The 17874-nt window shown below is 37.5% G+C and overlaps 2 protein-coding genes across 5 annotated transcripts in view; both read right to left on the bottom strand.

Moving 5' to 3' along the window:
- Positions 1-17874, bottom strand: part of mtss1 (MTSS I-BAR domain containing 1) — a 215471-nt gene that overhangs the window by 62403 nt on the left and 135194 nt on the right. For 3 of the 4 annotated variants that reach the window (XM_062416008.1, XM_062416010.1, XM_062416011.1), the window contains exon 1: positions 5107-5991. In XM_062416008.1, coding sequence (XP_062271992.1) covers positions 5107-5178 — 72 coding nt within the window. In that variant the 5' untranslated portion in view covers positions 5179-5991. Of the gene's footprint in view, positions 1-5106; positions 5992-17874 lie in introns of those variants that run through there. The other variant, XM_062416009.1, reaches the window with a different exon arrangement.
- On the bottom strand, positions 12562-14055 carry LOC133976264 (zinc-binding protein A33-like). Its single transcript, XM_062414429.1, has one exon. The coding sequence runs from the start codon at positions 14053-14055 to the stop codon at positions 12562-12564; it is 1494 nt and encodes a 497-aa protein (XP_062270413.1).

Genomic DNA, 17874 nt, shown 5'->3' with positions numbered 1-17874 from the left:
AGTGAGAATGAGAATGAGAGACAGAAAGAGAGACAATGAGAGACAGAGAGAAAGAGAGTGAGTGAGAGACAGAAAGAGAGAAAATGAGAGACAGAGAGTGAGGGAATGAGAGACGGAGAGAGAGTGAGAGAGAGAGAGTGTGGAGGAGTGAGGGAGTGAGAGAGAGAGAGTGTGGAGGAGCGTACTGAGCATGTCAGCATGGAAGGATAAACGAGAGCAGAGAGGAGGAGTGAAGAAGGTCGATGGCTCATAATGTCTCTCCTGAAACAGCTGAGACAGAAATCAATAAGCTGTCCGTCTCTCTCTCCTGCAGGACTTAAAGGTTCCTCATGAAGCTGTCACCACGGCGACGCGTCTCTCATATAATACATCTGGAACGTTTTATATCAGTTTGATTTGTCTTTTTAAAATGTGAGTTATGTCATAGTACACATGTTTAAATCTCTTCCCTAATTCATCTGCACCCACATGACAAAGTAACCTGTTTAGTGAACTTCATTCATTCAGAAAATACAAACTTATCTCAGTGTTCAATGTGAACATAAAGCAGACTTGTGTGTATTCATGTATAGATAAGAAGATTTAACTCATGTCTTGCCTCGTGCTTTACATGAATTTTTTAAGTCTTCCATATTTGATATATAATTAATGACTTCCATCACTGTATTATCAGACTTCTCTTTATTAAGATACACTGAAACACACAGGATTATCTCTTTGGGACCATCTATACTATTGTAATCTGTCTTGTGAACTTGTGAATTGTACATTTCTATCAATTTTGAATCACTGTTCAGTCTTAAAAATTGATGATTGTAGACTTATTGTTTATCATATTAACCCGCTAATCAGGACTGGATTACACTATATTTTCCCCAGTTGAGTTCAGATATATTCTAGACGGAGGAAATAATCTTCAACCTACTTTAAATCAATCAATTCCCTGATAACACTGGGACACTTATCCCTTTAATATACTCTTCTTATCATGATCTTAATGTTTTTGTAAGCAGATAGGAATTGATTTCTGCATTAAAAAAAATCAATGAATCCACCAAACTTCCATTGTAAAGCACTTTTTAGACATAGTTATGTAACACAAAGTCTTCACACATAGTAAAATAAACTAAACAAGAACACACAAGCAACACAAAATAAATAATGACTCAGTAATTTCGGCTGTTTAATTTGGTTTTATGTAAATTGATGACTATTTATATTCATATATGGCATGTGTCATCATAAACCATCCTCTACTTTCAAGCTCTCCTGCACAACTGTATTTTAAATATAAATATAAATAAATGCATATGAACTAAAAAATGATCAAATAAAAAAGATGTACCACGCAACCCTTGGATGTGAGGTAACAGATGCTGCTGGGTAAAACAAGCTCTGGGCTCGTGTCCACACTAAGCCCGGCTAAATCTGAAATATTTTACCCTTCTATTTTTGTCCTTTTTGCCCTTCCGTCCACAATAAACCAAGAACTTCACCCAAATACTGAGCTTCTCATAAACTCTCTCCAAAAGATGATGAATCTGAAATCTAGAGCTGCAACGATGAAAACTGAGAAACCATTTTTTGGGGCATTTTATAGATTAAACCGCTCACCACAATTCAGTCTGTACAGTGCAGCACTAAAGTTAGATATCATGTGGATATTTATGCTATAATAACAATATAAAAATCAGCAGTTTTATTTAAAATGGTGCTCGGTTAATTGGCAAAATGACCTACAATCTGCAAAAAGCCCTCGGTGTCTTCATGTCTACAAACTGATTCAGAGTGTGAGGACTTCACAAGCGTGTTATGATGCTCCGGGGAGAGATTCATCCCAGCAGCATCTCTCTACTTAATTAGACATGACTCTTGTGTGTGTGTGTGTGTGTGTGTGTGTGTGTGTGTGTGTGTGTGTGTGTGTGTGTGTGTGTGTGTGTGTGTGTGTGTGTGTGTGTTTCAGTGTGTGTGTGTGTGTGTGGCATATGGCAGGAGTGTCCCCATTGGTTCTGTGCCATGTTGGTAAACTACCAGGATATGATGCGACAAACTGTGAATCACTCACACTGACACTCATTCACACACACACACACCAACCGTGACCATCCCTCGTCCCTGTTATCTGACAGCAGAAGTGACTCAGGCGTACAGCTCACTGTTCTCCTCGCCACACAGGAAGTCTGCAAGTTCCATCTCGTTAAACGTCCACAAATGTTTTAAATTGAGGATGAAAATGAGAAGCGCTTCATTTTTTCCTTCAATTCTTTTTACGTTACAGAGATCTACCAAAACAGAGAAGTCACCTTCCTATCAGAGGAAGAGGAAGAGGAGGAGGGGTGTCAGCTTGAAGGTTTATGCTCACAAAAAATGTTTGTTTATTGATCAAAAATTAAAATATATGATCTTATTGTGAAACTGAGAATACTGCCAGACATCCGAGGATCAATTGTTACATAATCCGCCTGTTTTTTTGAACACTGAGTCATCCTGCGAGGTTTGATACGAGGCAATCATTCCCACTTCAGACAATGTGTTAAACAATGAATCCACTTGTTTTTTAAAGCAGCAAAGTTAACATGTTAATATAACTTCAACAAAGCATAGAGATGAAATGCCTTCATATTGTCGTTATTTAAAATATGATACGTCCAGTAGAAGCTACGACAATCCAACCATATTTCTCTAGATGGATCTTTTAATTGTCGTTATTGAACAACTGTTATAAAGAGACATTTTAGATGAGAAACACACCTATCAAATACGACATAACCCCAACAACACGATCTAAACTCACTGACATGAAGTCTTCTGAACTATGACACAGTTAAATAAAGTAGTGTGTGATGTGAGCAGATGTGTATTTCTGACATTTAGCTTCAGTGTAGAGCTGCAACGATTGGTTGAATTAATCAGCGACTACTGATTATTGATTTCAGTCACTTTACAAGCAAACATAACAAATATTTGATGGTTCCAGCTTCTCAAATGTGACGATTTGTTGTTTTTTTTATCCTTTTCTTGCATGATACTTATTTTAATTTTTAAAATAGTCAACGACATCGCATTTGCTATTTCTCATTGGTCGCTTTATTGTCTTAAATGTGCTCATTTTGTCTGACTAACAATCTAAAATGTTGAATATTTGATGGATTTAGCTTCTCGAAAGTGACAATTTGTTGTTTTTTCTTTTCCTATATGATACTTCATTTAATACTTTAACATTTTAGATTGTTAGTCAGACAAAAGAAGCAAATTGAAGACACTAACTTGGCCTCTCAGGAAGAGCAGATGCCATTTTTCACAATATTTCAAAGACTAAACGATTAATTATCGATTAATCAAGATGTTAAATCGGCTGAATGAAAACAATCATTGGTTTCAGCCCATCACCATTAACTAAATCAGTTTTTATATATGAGTTTATCCTTTAATTACCAGTATATATGTGGCATTCATTTAATGAAATGTCTAGTTTGTACGCTTCATTGATTTGAGCCACTGTAAAAAGAAAAAAATACACTTTCCAGCTTCTTACATGTGAATATTGTAATATGAGTATGGTAGTAAATTAAATATCTTTGGGTTACTAACATGAGGTTGGAAACAGTAATCAGCATGTTATAGACTCAATGATAAATCGTTAGTAGCAGCTCTTTAATGGCCTGTTAAAATCAGTCCGGCTCTGCTCGGCACAAACGCCGAAGCACCAGCTCCTATTTTGAGCCCAAAAAAAAAAAAAAAGATGCATTCAGAGCCGAGTGGAAAACAGATTCGACTAACGATGAACATCTGAGAGCAGTGAAACACAGACAGACAGTCAGGCAGCAAAGGGTAGCCTGCTTAACAAACATCAAAGAGCACACAGCTGGTAAAATCCACCCCCATCCAGCCCTGTTACCCTCTCAGATGGCCCACTTCCAGTTTTAACCTCTGCTCATTCATTACCCAATCAACATCCCCAGCACTCGAATCCACTCATTCGCAAATCCAGCCATTAATAAAACCAATAATTTCAAGGTTTATAAAAAAAGTACCTCCGAGCTTACTCATTAATTTCTAGGAGTATAGAATGATTACAGCAGCAATGACAAAACCAGACTATGAAGTTTTGAGGTTATGTTGGCCACAACGAGAAGTAAAGACGTACACATGGATACTATAGGAGGATTTTAAAGGAAGTGTAAATGTTGAGGGAAGCAATGAAAGGAAATCCTCATTAAGAATGAATGGAGGAGCCAACACAAGGCCTCTGTCATCCTCTTCTAACACAACTTCTTCTCCTTTAAAATGCTGCGTTTGTTTGCTAGATGATGACTAATTAGGTGACTATTACAAGAGAATGTGACATTGGAGGGAAAAGCTCTCTTTTAGGCACCTGACTGCTGTTTTAAAGCACGAGCGTTACGTAGAGAAAACACAAGAGAGAGTTGGTTGAATGGGAGCAAAGTCTGCCTTAAAACAAATGAACATTAAAACAGGTTTTTCTGCTCATACTGACCATTAGAAGATCCATTCATAATTCACTTACAATATATACTGTCAGTGATGTCGGCCAAAATCCACAGACCCTCCTCCTGTGTATAAAATGTCTTTAAAAGTTTATGTGAAGCTAATATGAAGCTTCAGCTGTCCAAATGAACCAAATCAAGTAGATATATTTTAACTTTATAGTCTTTTAGTGTCAAAATCCCTACTTTTGTTACTATAAGTCAACAGGAAAGCACAAAGATGGAATGTGATGCTTAAAAAAGACTGTAAATGTGGCAGATATCCACTTTACATGACTAACTCAACACTGCTGAAGCCTCAGATAAACTTTTAGATGCATTTTGGCACCAAAAAATGACTCCCACTTACATTGAAAGCACATTTGAAGAAGACATATTTAACTATTTGCTATTTTAACATTAATTTGAGCACCTGACTGTTATTTTAAGACAGACTTGAACCCATCATTTAAGCAAATTAAAGAGGAATAGTGCATAAATAATGACATTATAGTGAAATTGGATGGAAATACACACAACTATCACAATCAAAGTTATCAAGTAAATGAGAATAATGCATTAAGACATATTTGGTGAATTAAATGTTGTTGTTTTTTACCTTCATGTCGTTCATGATGAGCTGGAAGAGCCCTCCCAAGGCGCTGCATTCCTTCTCTATACCCGCATCCATTTTTTCCACAGGCTGGAAAAATCTTCCTCTACTTCCCAACACGCAAACTTTTCTTTTCTTTTTTTTTACCTCCTCCTCCTCCTTCTTCTTCTTCTTCTTCTTCTTCCCCCTCTCAAAAAAAAACTTGCAGCCAACTTCTGAAATATACTCCAGCAGAAGAATCAATAGAGGCCCTTTCTTTTTTTTAATTGATAAGAGAAAGAGAAAGAGAGTTGCAACAGCAGGAGGGCAAAGTCCAAGTTTAAAAAAAAATAAAGGAAAACTAAAAACAGGAGGAAGGGAATAGGAGGAAAATGCACACACACAGAGAGAGTGAGAAAGAGAGAGGCTTTTTTTTTTTTAAGTCAGCCAATGCTACCAGCCGGCCAACTTGATCCACGTCCGAAAAAACACCACATCATGACTGAATCACGGAGGCAAGACTGTCTGCAAGAAAAAAGAAAAATGTCTGACAGTGTTTTTATTTTTTTTAAAGTGGAGGATCCTCTGCTGAAGAAGAGAAACACGGATAAACCTGCAGCGAGCTATCCAAGAGGGCTAGCAGGGTAGCAACCTGTGACTGTGTGTGTGTGTGTGTGTAATGGATAATGTGTGTGTAATGTGTGTGTGTGCGTGTCGTGATCAATCAGCTCGCCCTAAAATATAAATGGACACGCGGCTATCCTCTGCTGTCCAGCTCCGGGTTTAAATCCTTCACAGTGTTTCTTTTTCTTTCTGAAGTGTATCCGACTGGTTTCACGGTTGGTTTTCTGTTGTTGTGTGTTTTTTTTTTTATCCCGTCGTTTTTCTTTTCCTCCGGTGTCTCCGGCGGGAGTCCCGACCTAAAGTGAGCGAGCGCGTCCCAAACAAGGAGTGAAGGCAGCGCGAGGGAAGGAAAACACACATCCGGTGGGGGTGGGTGGGGGTTTCACAATAAGAGAAGAGAGACTACAGCTGCTTTCACACACAGGATGGGGAGTAACTGAGTACATCTACTGAAGTCAAGACTATATGTTCCTGCAGTTTCAGGATTACATTTCTAGACCCTAATTTAAAAGGTTTATTCTATAAAATATTACTTTCTATCTAACTACTTATAGCTTTAAAGGTTTATTCCACCCAAATATTACTTTTATCTAACTACTTATAGTTTTAATGGTTCATTCCACCCAAATATGACTTTCTATGTAGCTACTTATAGTTTTAAAGGTTCATTCCACCCAAATATGACTTTCTATCTAGCTACTTATAGTTTTAAAAGCTAGCAAACATTAACTTTGTTGTGCAATTCAAGACACCATAATTGTTTTTAATGTCAAACATACTTAATTCACATAAACACTCAATCCTGAAACTGCAGCCTCCAGTATTGCAGGAATCCCCTACTCCCTAAGTACTGAACTTAAAGGACCAGTGTGTAGAATTTAGTGGCATCTAGCAGAAGTGACATGGTAAAATTTGAGCCTAATCGATATACATTATTGGCTAATATTGACCTCAGAGATATATCAGTACCGACTTTTAAGTTGAACATGTATAGGCTGCATTTAATGCATATTTGCATAAGATTTGAGCCCAATCGATGTACATTATTGGCTAATATTGACCTCAGAGATATATCAGTACCGGCTTTGTAAGTTGAATTTATATAGGCTGCATTTAATGAATATTTGATCCTTTTTCTTAATTCAAGATAAATAGATTCACTCTTTTTACTTTCCTTTGAATTCCTCATAAACTACACTCTGAATAAATTCACTTTTAATGTGTAATGGAAGAAGGAAACAGGCAGAAGGAAAACTACACATGCACACAGCAAAGACTCACATCACACCATTCATATACAGAGGAGAAATGACACAAAACGACATTATTCAATTGACAGCAGAGAGAGAGAAAAGGATGAAGACATCATTCAGAGAGAGAGGCATGAGGTGAGGCTTAACTCCTGCAGAACCAGATCCAAAACCTCAAGAAATGGCACCAAGAGCGAGGGAAACAGAGTCATTCCAGGATGAATGCTGGTCCAGCAAGAGATGAATAATGAAGAGGAGAATAAAGCAGGAAACACTTTAATCTCAACTCCAGCTGCCAAGCTGACAGTCTGTTCAAAGTTTTACAAGTATATCCCCAATCATTCAACAAGATATGTCAACTGGGTTTAGATGGGGTTCAGCACATATGGGTTTGAAGAGAAATGAGGAGGGGAATAAAAGCTTTACATAGAGACACCATAGATTTACAAGTCCCGTTAAGCAAATCAGAGGGCAGGGTTATAGTTTGGAGTAAAGCAATAAAAGAGTAGCAAGGGAACGGGTATCTTTGAGTGAGAAATATTAGTAGGTCAAAGGAAAAAAGAGGTAATTCCAACTTAAAGCATGCTCAGTATAAAAGGAAAGCATCCAACCGGTTTATATGAACACTGTCAGGTTGAGGAGTCTAGTACACATATAATCATAGATTGTACAGTAACCAGCCACTTCATTAGGTACATCGGAGTAATATAACAGCTCTGCTATAAATTCTACTATTTTGGAGTTTATGCATGATCAGTTTTTGTTAATATAGTCGAAAAAGTGATAATTCTACTTTATGTTTATTACCGAGGTCATACTACGTGGTGGTGGCGTACTGGGATGCATTATATCGACTGGTGTTCCTCAAATTTTGTCAACTCCATTAACATCCATTAGGAGGGCAAAATATTAGGAACACCAGTCAATATAATGCATCCCAATACACCACCATCACCCACTACGACCTCAATAATAAACATAAAGCAGAATCATCACCTTCCTGACAATGTCAACAAAACCTGAAAATGTATTAACTTCATAAAAGTAGAATTTATAGCAGAGCTGTTGTGTTGGGATTGCATTAGATTGTACAGGTGTATCTGATGAAGAGGCCAGTGAGTGTATATGATCAAGAAAAACGATGTATGAAGGAAAAACTTGAGGCTGGAGATTAGGAGTTAAGTGGAAAAATAATGAACCTGCTAAGTGGGTCAAGTTGATCAAATAGACTAAATAGATTAATGGCTCTAAGCGACCTACAAATGAATGATGATTAAAACGTAAAATTATGTCTCTACGTATGAACTAACATACAGCATTTTTAATATTATATATGTATGTACAAATTTAGTCTATCTTACATACAGGTCAATTGATACAAATTTAAAATGTTCATTTAATGTTTTTGCTCATCAAAATTACTTCTCTGAGGCTTTCTCTTATTTTGAAAGCTGAGACGTTTCCGGCCGTGGCTGAGATCAGCTGACTTGACGCTGCTGCGTGTCCGTGCGTGGTGGAGGTTTGTTTATGTGGCGAAAACGCGGCGAGCCGGCGGGGCGGGGCTTCAGAGAGCAAAGTAAAAGACTTCACGGTAACCCGAGCACATTTACTGAGAGAGAGAGAGAGAGAGAGAGAGAGAGAGAGAGAGAGAGAGAGAGAGAGAGAGAGAGAGAGAGAGAGAGAGAGAGAGAATACAGGAGAGCAGCAGTGTTAAAATAGACTGTAGCTAATTTAACAGGGAATCAGAGTAAAATATTAGCATATTAACTTATGTTGATTATTGATTCATCTGTCAATTATTTTCTTGATTAATTGATTAATTATTTGGTCTATAAAATGTCAGATAATGGTGCATAAGGTTGTTTTGGTGCTGACCAACAGTCCAAAACCCCAAAATATTCAGTTTATTATCATAGACGACTAAAGAAACTAGAAAATATTTACATTTAAAAAGCTGAAATCAGATCATTTTTGTGTGTTTTCCTTTTTTAAAAATTTCCTTAAAACAATTAATCGACTATAAAAATAGTTGGCAAATCGTTTTTTGTTGATCAACTAATCGATTAATTGACTAATAGTTGCAGTTGTGCTTCTGATGTAAGCAGAAAGTAATCAAGAATTGCCATTTTTAGCCTGTTAAAACAAAACAACTACATAAAATATGAGAAATGTAACGTTGTGCAAACTAACAGCAGAGACACAGAAGCACATATGATTTGTAATACACAAAAATATGAAATTCATGTGGAAAATATTCATTTAACTAATTTCAACTACACTACAGTCCCACAGAAAACGTGCTACCAGTCCACGAGACAGCGATATAATCTGACAAAGAAAGTTTAACAATATTTATGTTATGTTCACTTTGAACTTTATATAGTTGGTCTGTGTTGTATTTTCAACGTCTCATGATTTAAAGATCATGTACAGTAGGTTATCATTATGCAGCTAAGCAGTCATCACCCACTTTCAGAGCTCACCAGGAGTTTTGATCGACCCATTCGGCTTACTTTGTGCTCAGATCCCTGTATGAGATTTTAAAGGTGCACACATTGATTTCTCTGGGAGCTTGTGCAATCTCCAATTGACCTGCTCATACATTTAAACCGCTATAATTACTCCGCCTGCTCGTACTGACAATTAGAAGATCTCAATCTAATCTCAGTCTAAATCCATGGTTCTCCTCCTGTGCAAAATGTATTTAAACGTTTATGTGAAGCTAATATGAAGCTTCACTCATCCAAATGAGTCAAATCAAGTAGATATCTTTCCAAGTTACAGTCTTTTTAGTGCCTGTGTCCCTCTTTTTGTTACTATACTTCCACCACAGCTCAACAGGGAAACACAAAGAGGGAATTTAATGCTAAAAAGACTGTAAACGTGGCAGATATCCACTTGATATGACTAACTCAGACTGCTAAAGCCTCATATAAGCCTCAGATAAACTTTTAAATGCATCTTTGTGGATTTTGAAGAGGATCTTTTAATAGTCAGTATGAACAGGAGGAATGATAACAGTGAGGAAAACCTCTTTCAGTGTTAATATGGATGCCTGACTGCTTTATTAAGACACACTTGAAAAGTATTGAACCTGTCCTTAAATACTAGGGTTGGTCTTTAACTGTATAAAGTACTGATGGAAGCGAGTGGGAGCGGCAGGAAAACTCTGTTGCATAACCTGTTAATGGTAATATACTTTTGTAACTGCACTCCACATGATAAAACACCAGGTTGTTTGTATTCAGCTCATATCTGCTATTTAATTATGTAGCAACCGGCATATAAAAAAATAAACACAAGGCGTTCACAGTTGTCTGTGTGTCACGGTGTATTTTACTGATTCACCCGGTAACACGCTGAGTCACAGCAGCACCAGCAGCCTTTCCACCAGTCAGGTTTCCATGGCAACCAGCATGCCACAGCAGGTTGTGTGTATGTTTTCCTGAATCATGGGATCACCATCTACCCCCCCCCCCCCCCCCCCCCCCCACCCCCCAAACACCAGTCTGGTTTCCACGGAGACCAAAGCATCACTGTCCATATAGAATGAAGTGTGTGTGTGTGTGTGTGTGTGTGTGTGTGTGTGTGTGTGTGTGTGTGTGTGTGTGTGTGTGTGTGTGTGTGTGTGTGTGTGTGTGTGTGTGTGTGTGTGTGTGTGTGTGTCCATATATATATAATGTGATATAATATGGATATAATTAAACTGAGATTTGGTTCTGTAAGTATAAGATTTGATTACTTTATAGATGGTAAATGTTAAAGATACAAATACAGGAATGGCAGTTTAAATTGTTTTATTTATTTATTTTTGTTCAAATGTACAAAAAACAAGTTAAGGTGTATTTCAATGATAGATAACGCATACGAGTTAAAACAGTTCTAATCTAAAAAAACACATTTATCCCTCTGTCTTTGCAAATAAGTGAACTACACTTTATTTCTGGTTAAAACAAGTCAACAATTATTTAACATTATCACACAAGACTTCTTTATAATACTTCATAAAGAAAAAAAACAATGACAACCACAGCAGAACTTACAAAATACAAATGACAGAAACACTAATTAATGGATTAAACATTGCATACAAATGCAAACAATGACAATAAAACCAACATGATGTCTTTTCTTGTTTCCCTGCAGACATTTTTCATATTTGTCCAATGTTCATATTTTCAAATGTCTAATTATATACTAAACTTAACATAAAGTCCCCTTATTTAGCAGTTATACATATAAGCAAAATTAAAATACACCAAATAAACATTTTATAGCACACTGTAATGAAGTTATGAAATTATATTAGAACATTTTAAAGTTTTAATTACTGTACATTTTTTGTCATCAATTATAACTTATTATCATATTTTATACTCTTAAGACTATGTTTTACTATATTGTTATGTATTATCTGTTTGTACAAGGCAAGGCAAGGCACATTTATTTGTATAGCACATTTCAACAACAAGACAATTCAAATTACTTTACATAAAATATAAAATGCATCAAGATGGAATATAAAAGCAACACATGGCAAAATAGAAATACATTTAAAAACAATTAACAGTGTTAAACTGAAAATAAATTTAAGGTAAAATGGAGTAAGACAGATGAAACAACTGAATAAAAAGGTATAGTGCAGTATAAGATATAAACTCTTAAACAGAGAAGTCGTCAGCCATGATTTAAAAGAACTGAGAGTTGCAGCAGATCTGCAGTCTTCTGGGAATTGTTCCAGATATTTGGAGCAAAAAAACACTTTTTCTCCATGTTTAGTTTTGAGACAACAATAACTCTTACCACCTATATCTGCTTACAACTACATTATGGTTTGTTGTAAACCATTTATTAAATTATTTTTGAAGGATTGTCTCATACTTTTTACTTAATTGTCCCAATTATTTAACTTCATAGCCTGGCTGCAATTTAAAAAAAGATGTTAACTGGGTCCAGTTCCCCAGTACAGAGTCCAGTCTCAGTTTATCTTATACCAGAAAGCTTCAGAGAAATAAAAACATATTCTAGTTTTATGTATTAGATTTGAGGCACAAAAAGTTAGACAAACCGCAGACCAACTCAAATGCAAATGCTATTTCTCCATCACAACAACAGTGAAACCTGCACAGGACTGACACCTTTTATGTAGGCCAACATACTGTAGTTAGGTGTATTTTTATTTTAACAACAGTGACACCTGCTGACCAGAAGCACACACTGCAGGAACTATTTTTTTTTAAATCTCAAATTGTCTCTCAAGCTCTCATTTTTTCATTAGTTACACATTACTTGTGAAGTCAACACTACTACATATTTAAAAGACATTGTGTCGCCCTTTTCAGCCTTTGCACTTCAAGGTGTGGCCGTTGTGATAAAGTGAAAAAACTATTCCTAGATGTTACATGAACATGCAACACAAGCTGCGTCTTTTCTAGCATAACCCCACACTTATATTTTGGCTATAATGAAGACCTAAACAAAATACACAAAATTCACACACTAATTAGAATATCTTGACTATTTTAGAAGACTGCATTTCTTAAATTCACTATAATCACTCTATTACTGATTACACGAATAACTACAGATTCACATGTTGTTTCTGTTTTTATCTGTGTCGCACTGGACCTTTGAAAACAGGACGGGAGCCCACTGAAGCTGCAGATGTACTGGGCCAAGATATCTGTGCTCTGCCACTGTTAACATTACCACTTTTGTCTAAGACCACAGGTAATATCTTCACTGGGAATTTATTCCAAGTGCTAATGTATGGAAACAGGCTCTCGGTGAAAGTGTGGTTGAAGGTGTGTATGTCTGTGTTAGTATCAGGATCAGAGAATGACAGTTTTCCTTTATTCCAGTCCAAATTAACTCGGATCTTCTGCGGCTTCTTTTTCACTGAAATAGCAGTGGAGTACTTTATTGGGTAGAGTGCTGTATATTTACCTTCCCTGAGCTTTACTGCCCATGATCTAGACTTCATGTCTGTAGGTCCCTTTCTTTGGACAGACTCTGGTGCCACACCAACATACCAGCCTGTACTGCCTCCAACCTCAACATTCCAGCTGTGAGTCCCTGAGTTAAAGCCCTTAGAGCCCAGGACATAGATAGAAGATTTAAACCTCTCTTGATTGTCAGGAAGATTCTGTTTCTCTCCATGTCTCACACTGGTCAGATCTTCAGACAGGATGAGTTCTGGATGAGCAGTGTTTGGATCCAGAATCACAGGAGTGTAGGAGACCATCTTCTTCATCTTGTTCCAGATGTTGAAGGCCAGGTTGCCCAGGTGTTCGGCCACATCTATCAGAGCTCCTGAGACCAGCTCTGGATCAACCAACAGGGGGCGCTGCTGGACTCTTTTCATTGCAGCTTTGTAGTTCATAAGGAATGATACGTCTTCAGCTCCCAGCTCCTCCTCTGTGACTTTGATTGTGTCTGAAAGAGCTGCCATCTCTCTGCTCAGACCTTCAATCTTCCCCTTCATCATCTGACTCTTCTGCTGCTCTTCCTCACTCAGAGCAGAGATCCTGGCCTCCTCTTCCTCTTGTAGAAACTGGTGAAGCTTCTTGAACTGCTCCTTAATCTGCCTCTCTGTGTCATTGGCCTGGACCTTAATGTGTTTTGCTGTTTGATCACAGTTTCCTTTAACTTTTTCAAAGACTTTCAGTTTGTCCTGTAAGGGCTTCAGGGATTTCTGAAGCTTCTCTTTGTGATCCTTTGCAGCTTCATTGATGGGTCTGAATCTGTGGTTGTTGTGTGTTTCTGAATCTCTGCAGACAACACAGACTGGCTGCTGATGGTCCAGACAGAAAAGTTTGAGTTTCTCAGAGTGCAGACTGCAGAGACCCTCAGACCCTGCCGAAGATCTCTGATCTCTCTCCAGTAAGAAGGCCTCACACTGGTTCTTTAACACCAAGTTACGAGGCAGGTTCTTACTTCTAGATACAGCCTTACACACTGGACACTCCTGTTCTTGTTTCTCTCTCCACCATCTCTGCAGACAGACTTTACAGAAGCTGTGGCGGCATGTCAGGATAACAGGATCTTTAAAGATGTCTTGACAGACGGGACAGGAGAGATCATTTTTTTGTCCAGAAGCCATTTTCTCTCTGCCAGGAAATACATATTCAATAAAGTAAGCATTTTAAAGTCACATCTGTTGTGTACATATAAAAGAGATGAGGTAATAAGAAAACAAAACTAGTTTCACTGTCTGAGAAAAGATGTCCCCACCAAAGTTAAAACCAGACCTACACCCTATTATAAGTCAAACATTGAGTTGTGATTCCCTGAAAACTCACCTTCAGTGATTGAAGTAAGCTGCCAGTTGTAGTTTCAGTTTTCCAATATTATTTCTGCCTTTATCCGTCTGTGAAGGTTGAGGTTTTATCCTGATGGTGAATCTTCTAGTTATCTGTCTCTCTCTCTCTGTGTTTGTGTCTCAGTTCAGTGGAAGAATAAAGTTTCTGTTTCCTGACTTGTTGAAGGTGACTGAGAGAATAGGCGGAGCTTTGTCACATGGTTTCTTATAAACTGTTCAACTGGATTCACCTCTATTATAGAAGGGGTGTGTCATTCTTCTGTAATTGCTCAGGCATATATTGCCTTTTTTCTGGTGTCAGGCAAATAGAGATTGATCCTGTATGACATTTCTAATCAAGAGTCTTTTTGTTTGAGTCTGTTTCTGAGTTTTCAACCAGGTTTTTTTTTAAGGAGTTACATAGATGGCCTTATATCGTAAGAGTGTAATTAATTCATGGAGGAGACTTCATAATGAGACTGTCTGTGATTTTGTTATTGATTTGCATTAGCTAGTCGCTAGAGCCTACCCCTCTGTGGACCTCAATACACAAAACTTATTTGTAAAGGACCATTTTATTACTCACGTGAGCAGTGGGGAACAGCATATAAGTGTTAAATGTGCCAAATCTGCAATCTTAGAGCCTGCAGTGAATATGGTTTGAAAACTCAAACTCATTACAGGACTGGAAAATAACTATTTAGTCCAGGACGCCATGGTTTAGTGGTCTTGGAACAGAAATCTGAAGGCGATGAGCAGATAGAAACTTTACTGTACAGCTCAGTCAACTGGTTAGCAATTGAAACCAGGATCAGTCTGTATTTAACTGACCTTTGCTCCGGTTTTATTATAGTAAGCATGTTGTTAACGTCTTGTTTGCACATCCAAATTTTCCACATTAACAATCCGCAAACAACAGCAAACATCCCAGCTGTCCGACAAATTAGATACAATATCCCGGAATCTGGAGCGACCAAGAGCGTGCACGGTAGAGAGTGAAAGCAAAAGTCATGTACACACACACACACACACACACACAAACACACACACACACACACACACACACACACACACACACACACACACACACACACACACAAACACACACACAAACACACACACACACACACATTCTAATCAAGAATCATTTTGTTTGAGTCTGATGGTTTTTGTTCTTGACCAGGGGATTTTTAAAGGACAATACACATTTTTTAACTCCTTTACAACACTTTGACAGTATCTCCTCACATATTCTCAAATTTCAGCATCATCAAAATCAATAATGTCTCTGCCATCCTCATCAACAGGCAGGGTCATCTTAGTGAGGGGAACAGTGGTGCTCAGTGTCTAGTGTTTTTGAAATGTTTATTATGCTCTAACAAATTGTAATTCACCATACTTCTGCAAATAAAACAGGAATCCAGTGAAGCCTAATTCTGTTGTCTTTTAATATGAAATGCAATCAGACAGTAATCTTTTCTCAATATATATTTGCCAGAGTTATGTAGATGGCTTTACGTAACTGTAGCATTAGTATCAGGATCAGAGAATGACAGTTTTCCTTTGTTGTAGTCCAGATGAACTCTGATCCTTGCAGCTTCTTCTTCTTCACTGAGAGAACAGTGGAGGGATGCAGTGGGAAGAGTGCTCCATATTTATCTTTACTGAACTTAACTGCCCATAAACCCAATTTAATGTCTGTGTGTTCCTTTCTTCGGACAGACTCTGCTGCCACACCAATGGACCAAGCTGTATTGTCTCCAACCTCAACATCCCAGCGGTGAGTCCCTGAATTAAAGCCCTCAGAGCCTAGGACAGAGGTGAAAAAATGAAACCTCTCTGGGTTTTTCAGAAGCTTCTGTCTCTCTCCACGTCTCACACTGGTCAGATTTTCAGACAGGATGAGGTTTGGATGAGCAGTGTTTGGATCCAGAATCACAGGAGTGTAAAATATGAAAATATGAAGAATGAAATTAAAATAAACATTTTGCAATATCACTGCAATGTCTACATTTTAAAATTACAATTTGCTAAATTTGAGAAAACCTTAAAACATTTTATACATTAGATTAGATTAGATTAGATTATTTTTATTTCGAATATGTGAAAGAAGAAAAAAAACCAAAAAACAACATATAAAAAAAGAAAGCACAATGGTCTCACTGAAAACAGTGAACTTACAACTAACAGAAAAAGATGATGCAATACAATGTCAACAACATCCGAAAGGGAGTGGGAAGAAGTCAACACTTATTACATCCCACCCCTACTTCTTAAATCAATGCTTGCTAGAATAATAGCTACCTCATATATACATTATGACTTGAAAGTTCAGGTTCATTTTGGACTGATAAGACAGTTTCACCTCAATCTGAAATTTAATAGAGGTGCAGTAAATACAGAGGTACAGTTCAAAGCCCACTAGTTGGGCCTTGATATGAGACTAAGTGCAGGATCAAGAATGAACTCTTGACCTCAAATCAAAAAGCTGATGTTCACCAATAAAGTGTCAAATCCTGTGACCTTTTTAAAAGAATGAAGTTTCTACATTACACGTCAACATTATCGCTCAAAACATTTTTACAATGTTTGTTTTGGTATTTTTATATTTACAATTGCTGCATCACTCACAAATTGTATAGCCCACCATGATGTTTTATACTATTCTAGGTCAAGTGCCATACGTTATAAAAAAAATCAAACATTACCAACATCCACAGATAGTCCAGGACGCTAAGGTTCGGCGGTCTTGGAACAGAAATCTGAAGGTGATGAGCAGATAGAAACTTTATGACATTGAAAACATGTTGACATTTGATCATCTGCATTTTTGAACTGTCAGGTTTAAGTTGGAATATTTAAAGTTCAGTATGAGGTCACACTGTATCTCTACAGCTCAGTCAACTGATTTGTTATTATACTATTTACATCAGTATAGAGAACCTATTCAGTGAGCAAAATCAGTCAGTTGATATTAGGCCATATTTAAAGTTCAGACATATGGTTTTGTTAGCTTTGGTTTCTATGTTCATGGTTTAGCTTTTGACTCAAAAACAAAACATCTCTGGACACTCCTGTACTTCTTTTTCTTTTTTGTACTTGTCTTGTTTTCTCTGCAGACAGGCTTTACAGAAGCTGTGGCTGCATATCAGGATAATAGGATCTTTAAAGATGTCCTGACAGACAGCACAGGAGAGATCGTTTTCTGATCCAGGAGCCATTTTCTCTCTGAGTGATGATGAAAACACACAAAGCAGAATGCTGAATGAGAAGTCAGTCATGTTATCTCATTTTCTTAAGTTATTCAGTTTGAGTCATAGATTTGGGTATGTACGGAAGGCACACGTTCCTACCACTGTCAAGGGGAATTGTTTCATGGCCATTGCATGGCTATGCAGAGTTGCTAAGTTTTTGTGTTCTCTTTCTGCAAAACATGGTTTATTGTGATAAAGAGTGAAAGGGCGGGATATGGGGTTGATACCCAACTTCAAACTGTACTACATTGTTGAGTTAATGCCAGAGAGTACAGAAACAGAGGCCTATGGCACAGAGGAATACAGTACATCAGGCTTGTTTAACCTAACCTTTAAGTCAGTGAGAACCACAGAAAAAAAGACCGGT

Source organism: Scomber scombrus, chromosome 3 (assembly GCF_963691925.1).
Source record: "Scomber scombrus chromosome 3, fScoSco1.1, whole genome shotgun sequence".
Classification (NCBI taxonomy): domain Eukaryota; kingdom Metazoa; phylum Chordata; class Actinopteri; order Scombriformes; family Scombridae; genus Scomber; species Scomber scombrus.
Note: the sequence above shows the minus strand (reverse complement) of the source record. Positions and strands in the feature narration are given on the sequence as shown.

What these genes read in the sequence shown, in the direction of transcription:
- LOC133976264 (XM_062414429.1), bottom strand. Translation starts at nt 14,055, where the DNA reads ATGGCTTCTGGACAAAAAAATGATCTCTCCTGTCCCGTCTGTCAAGAC.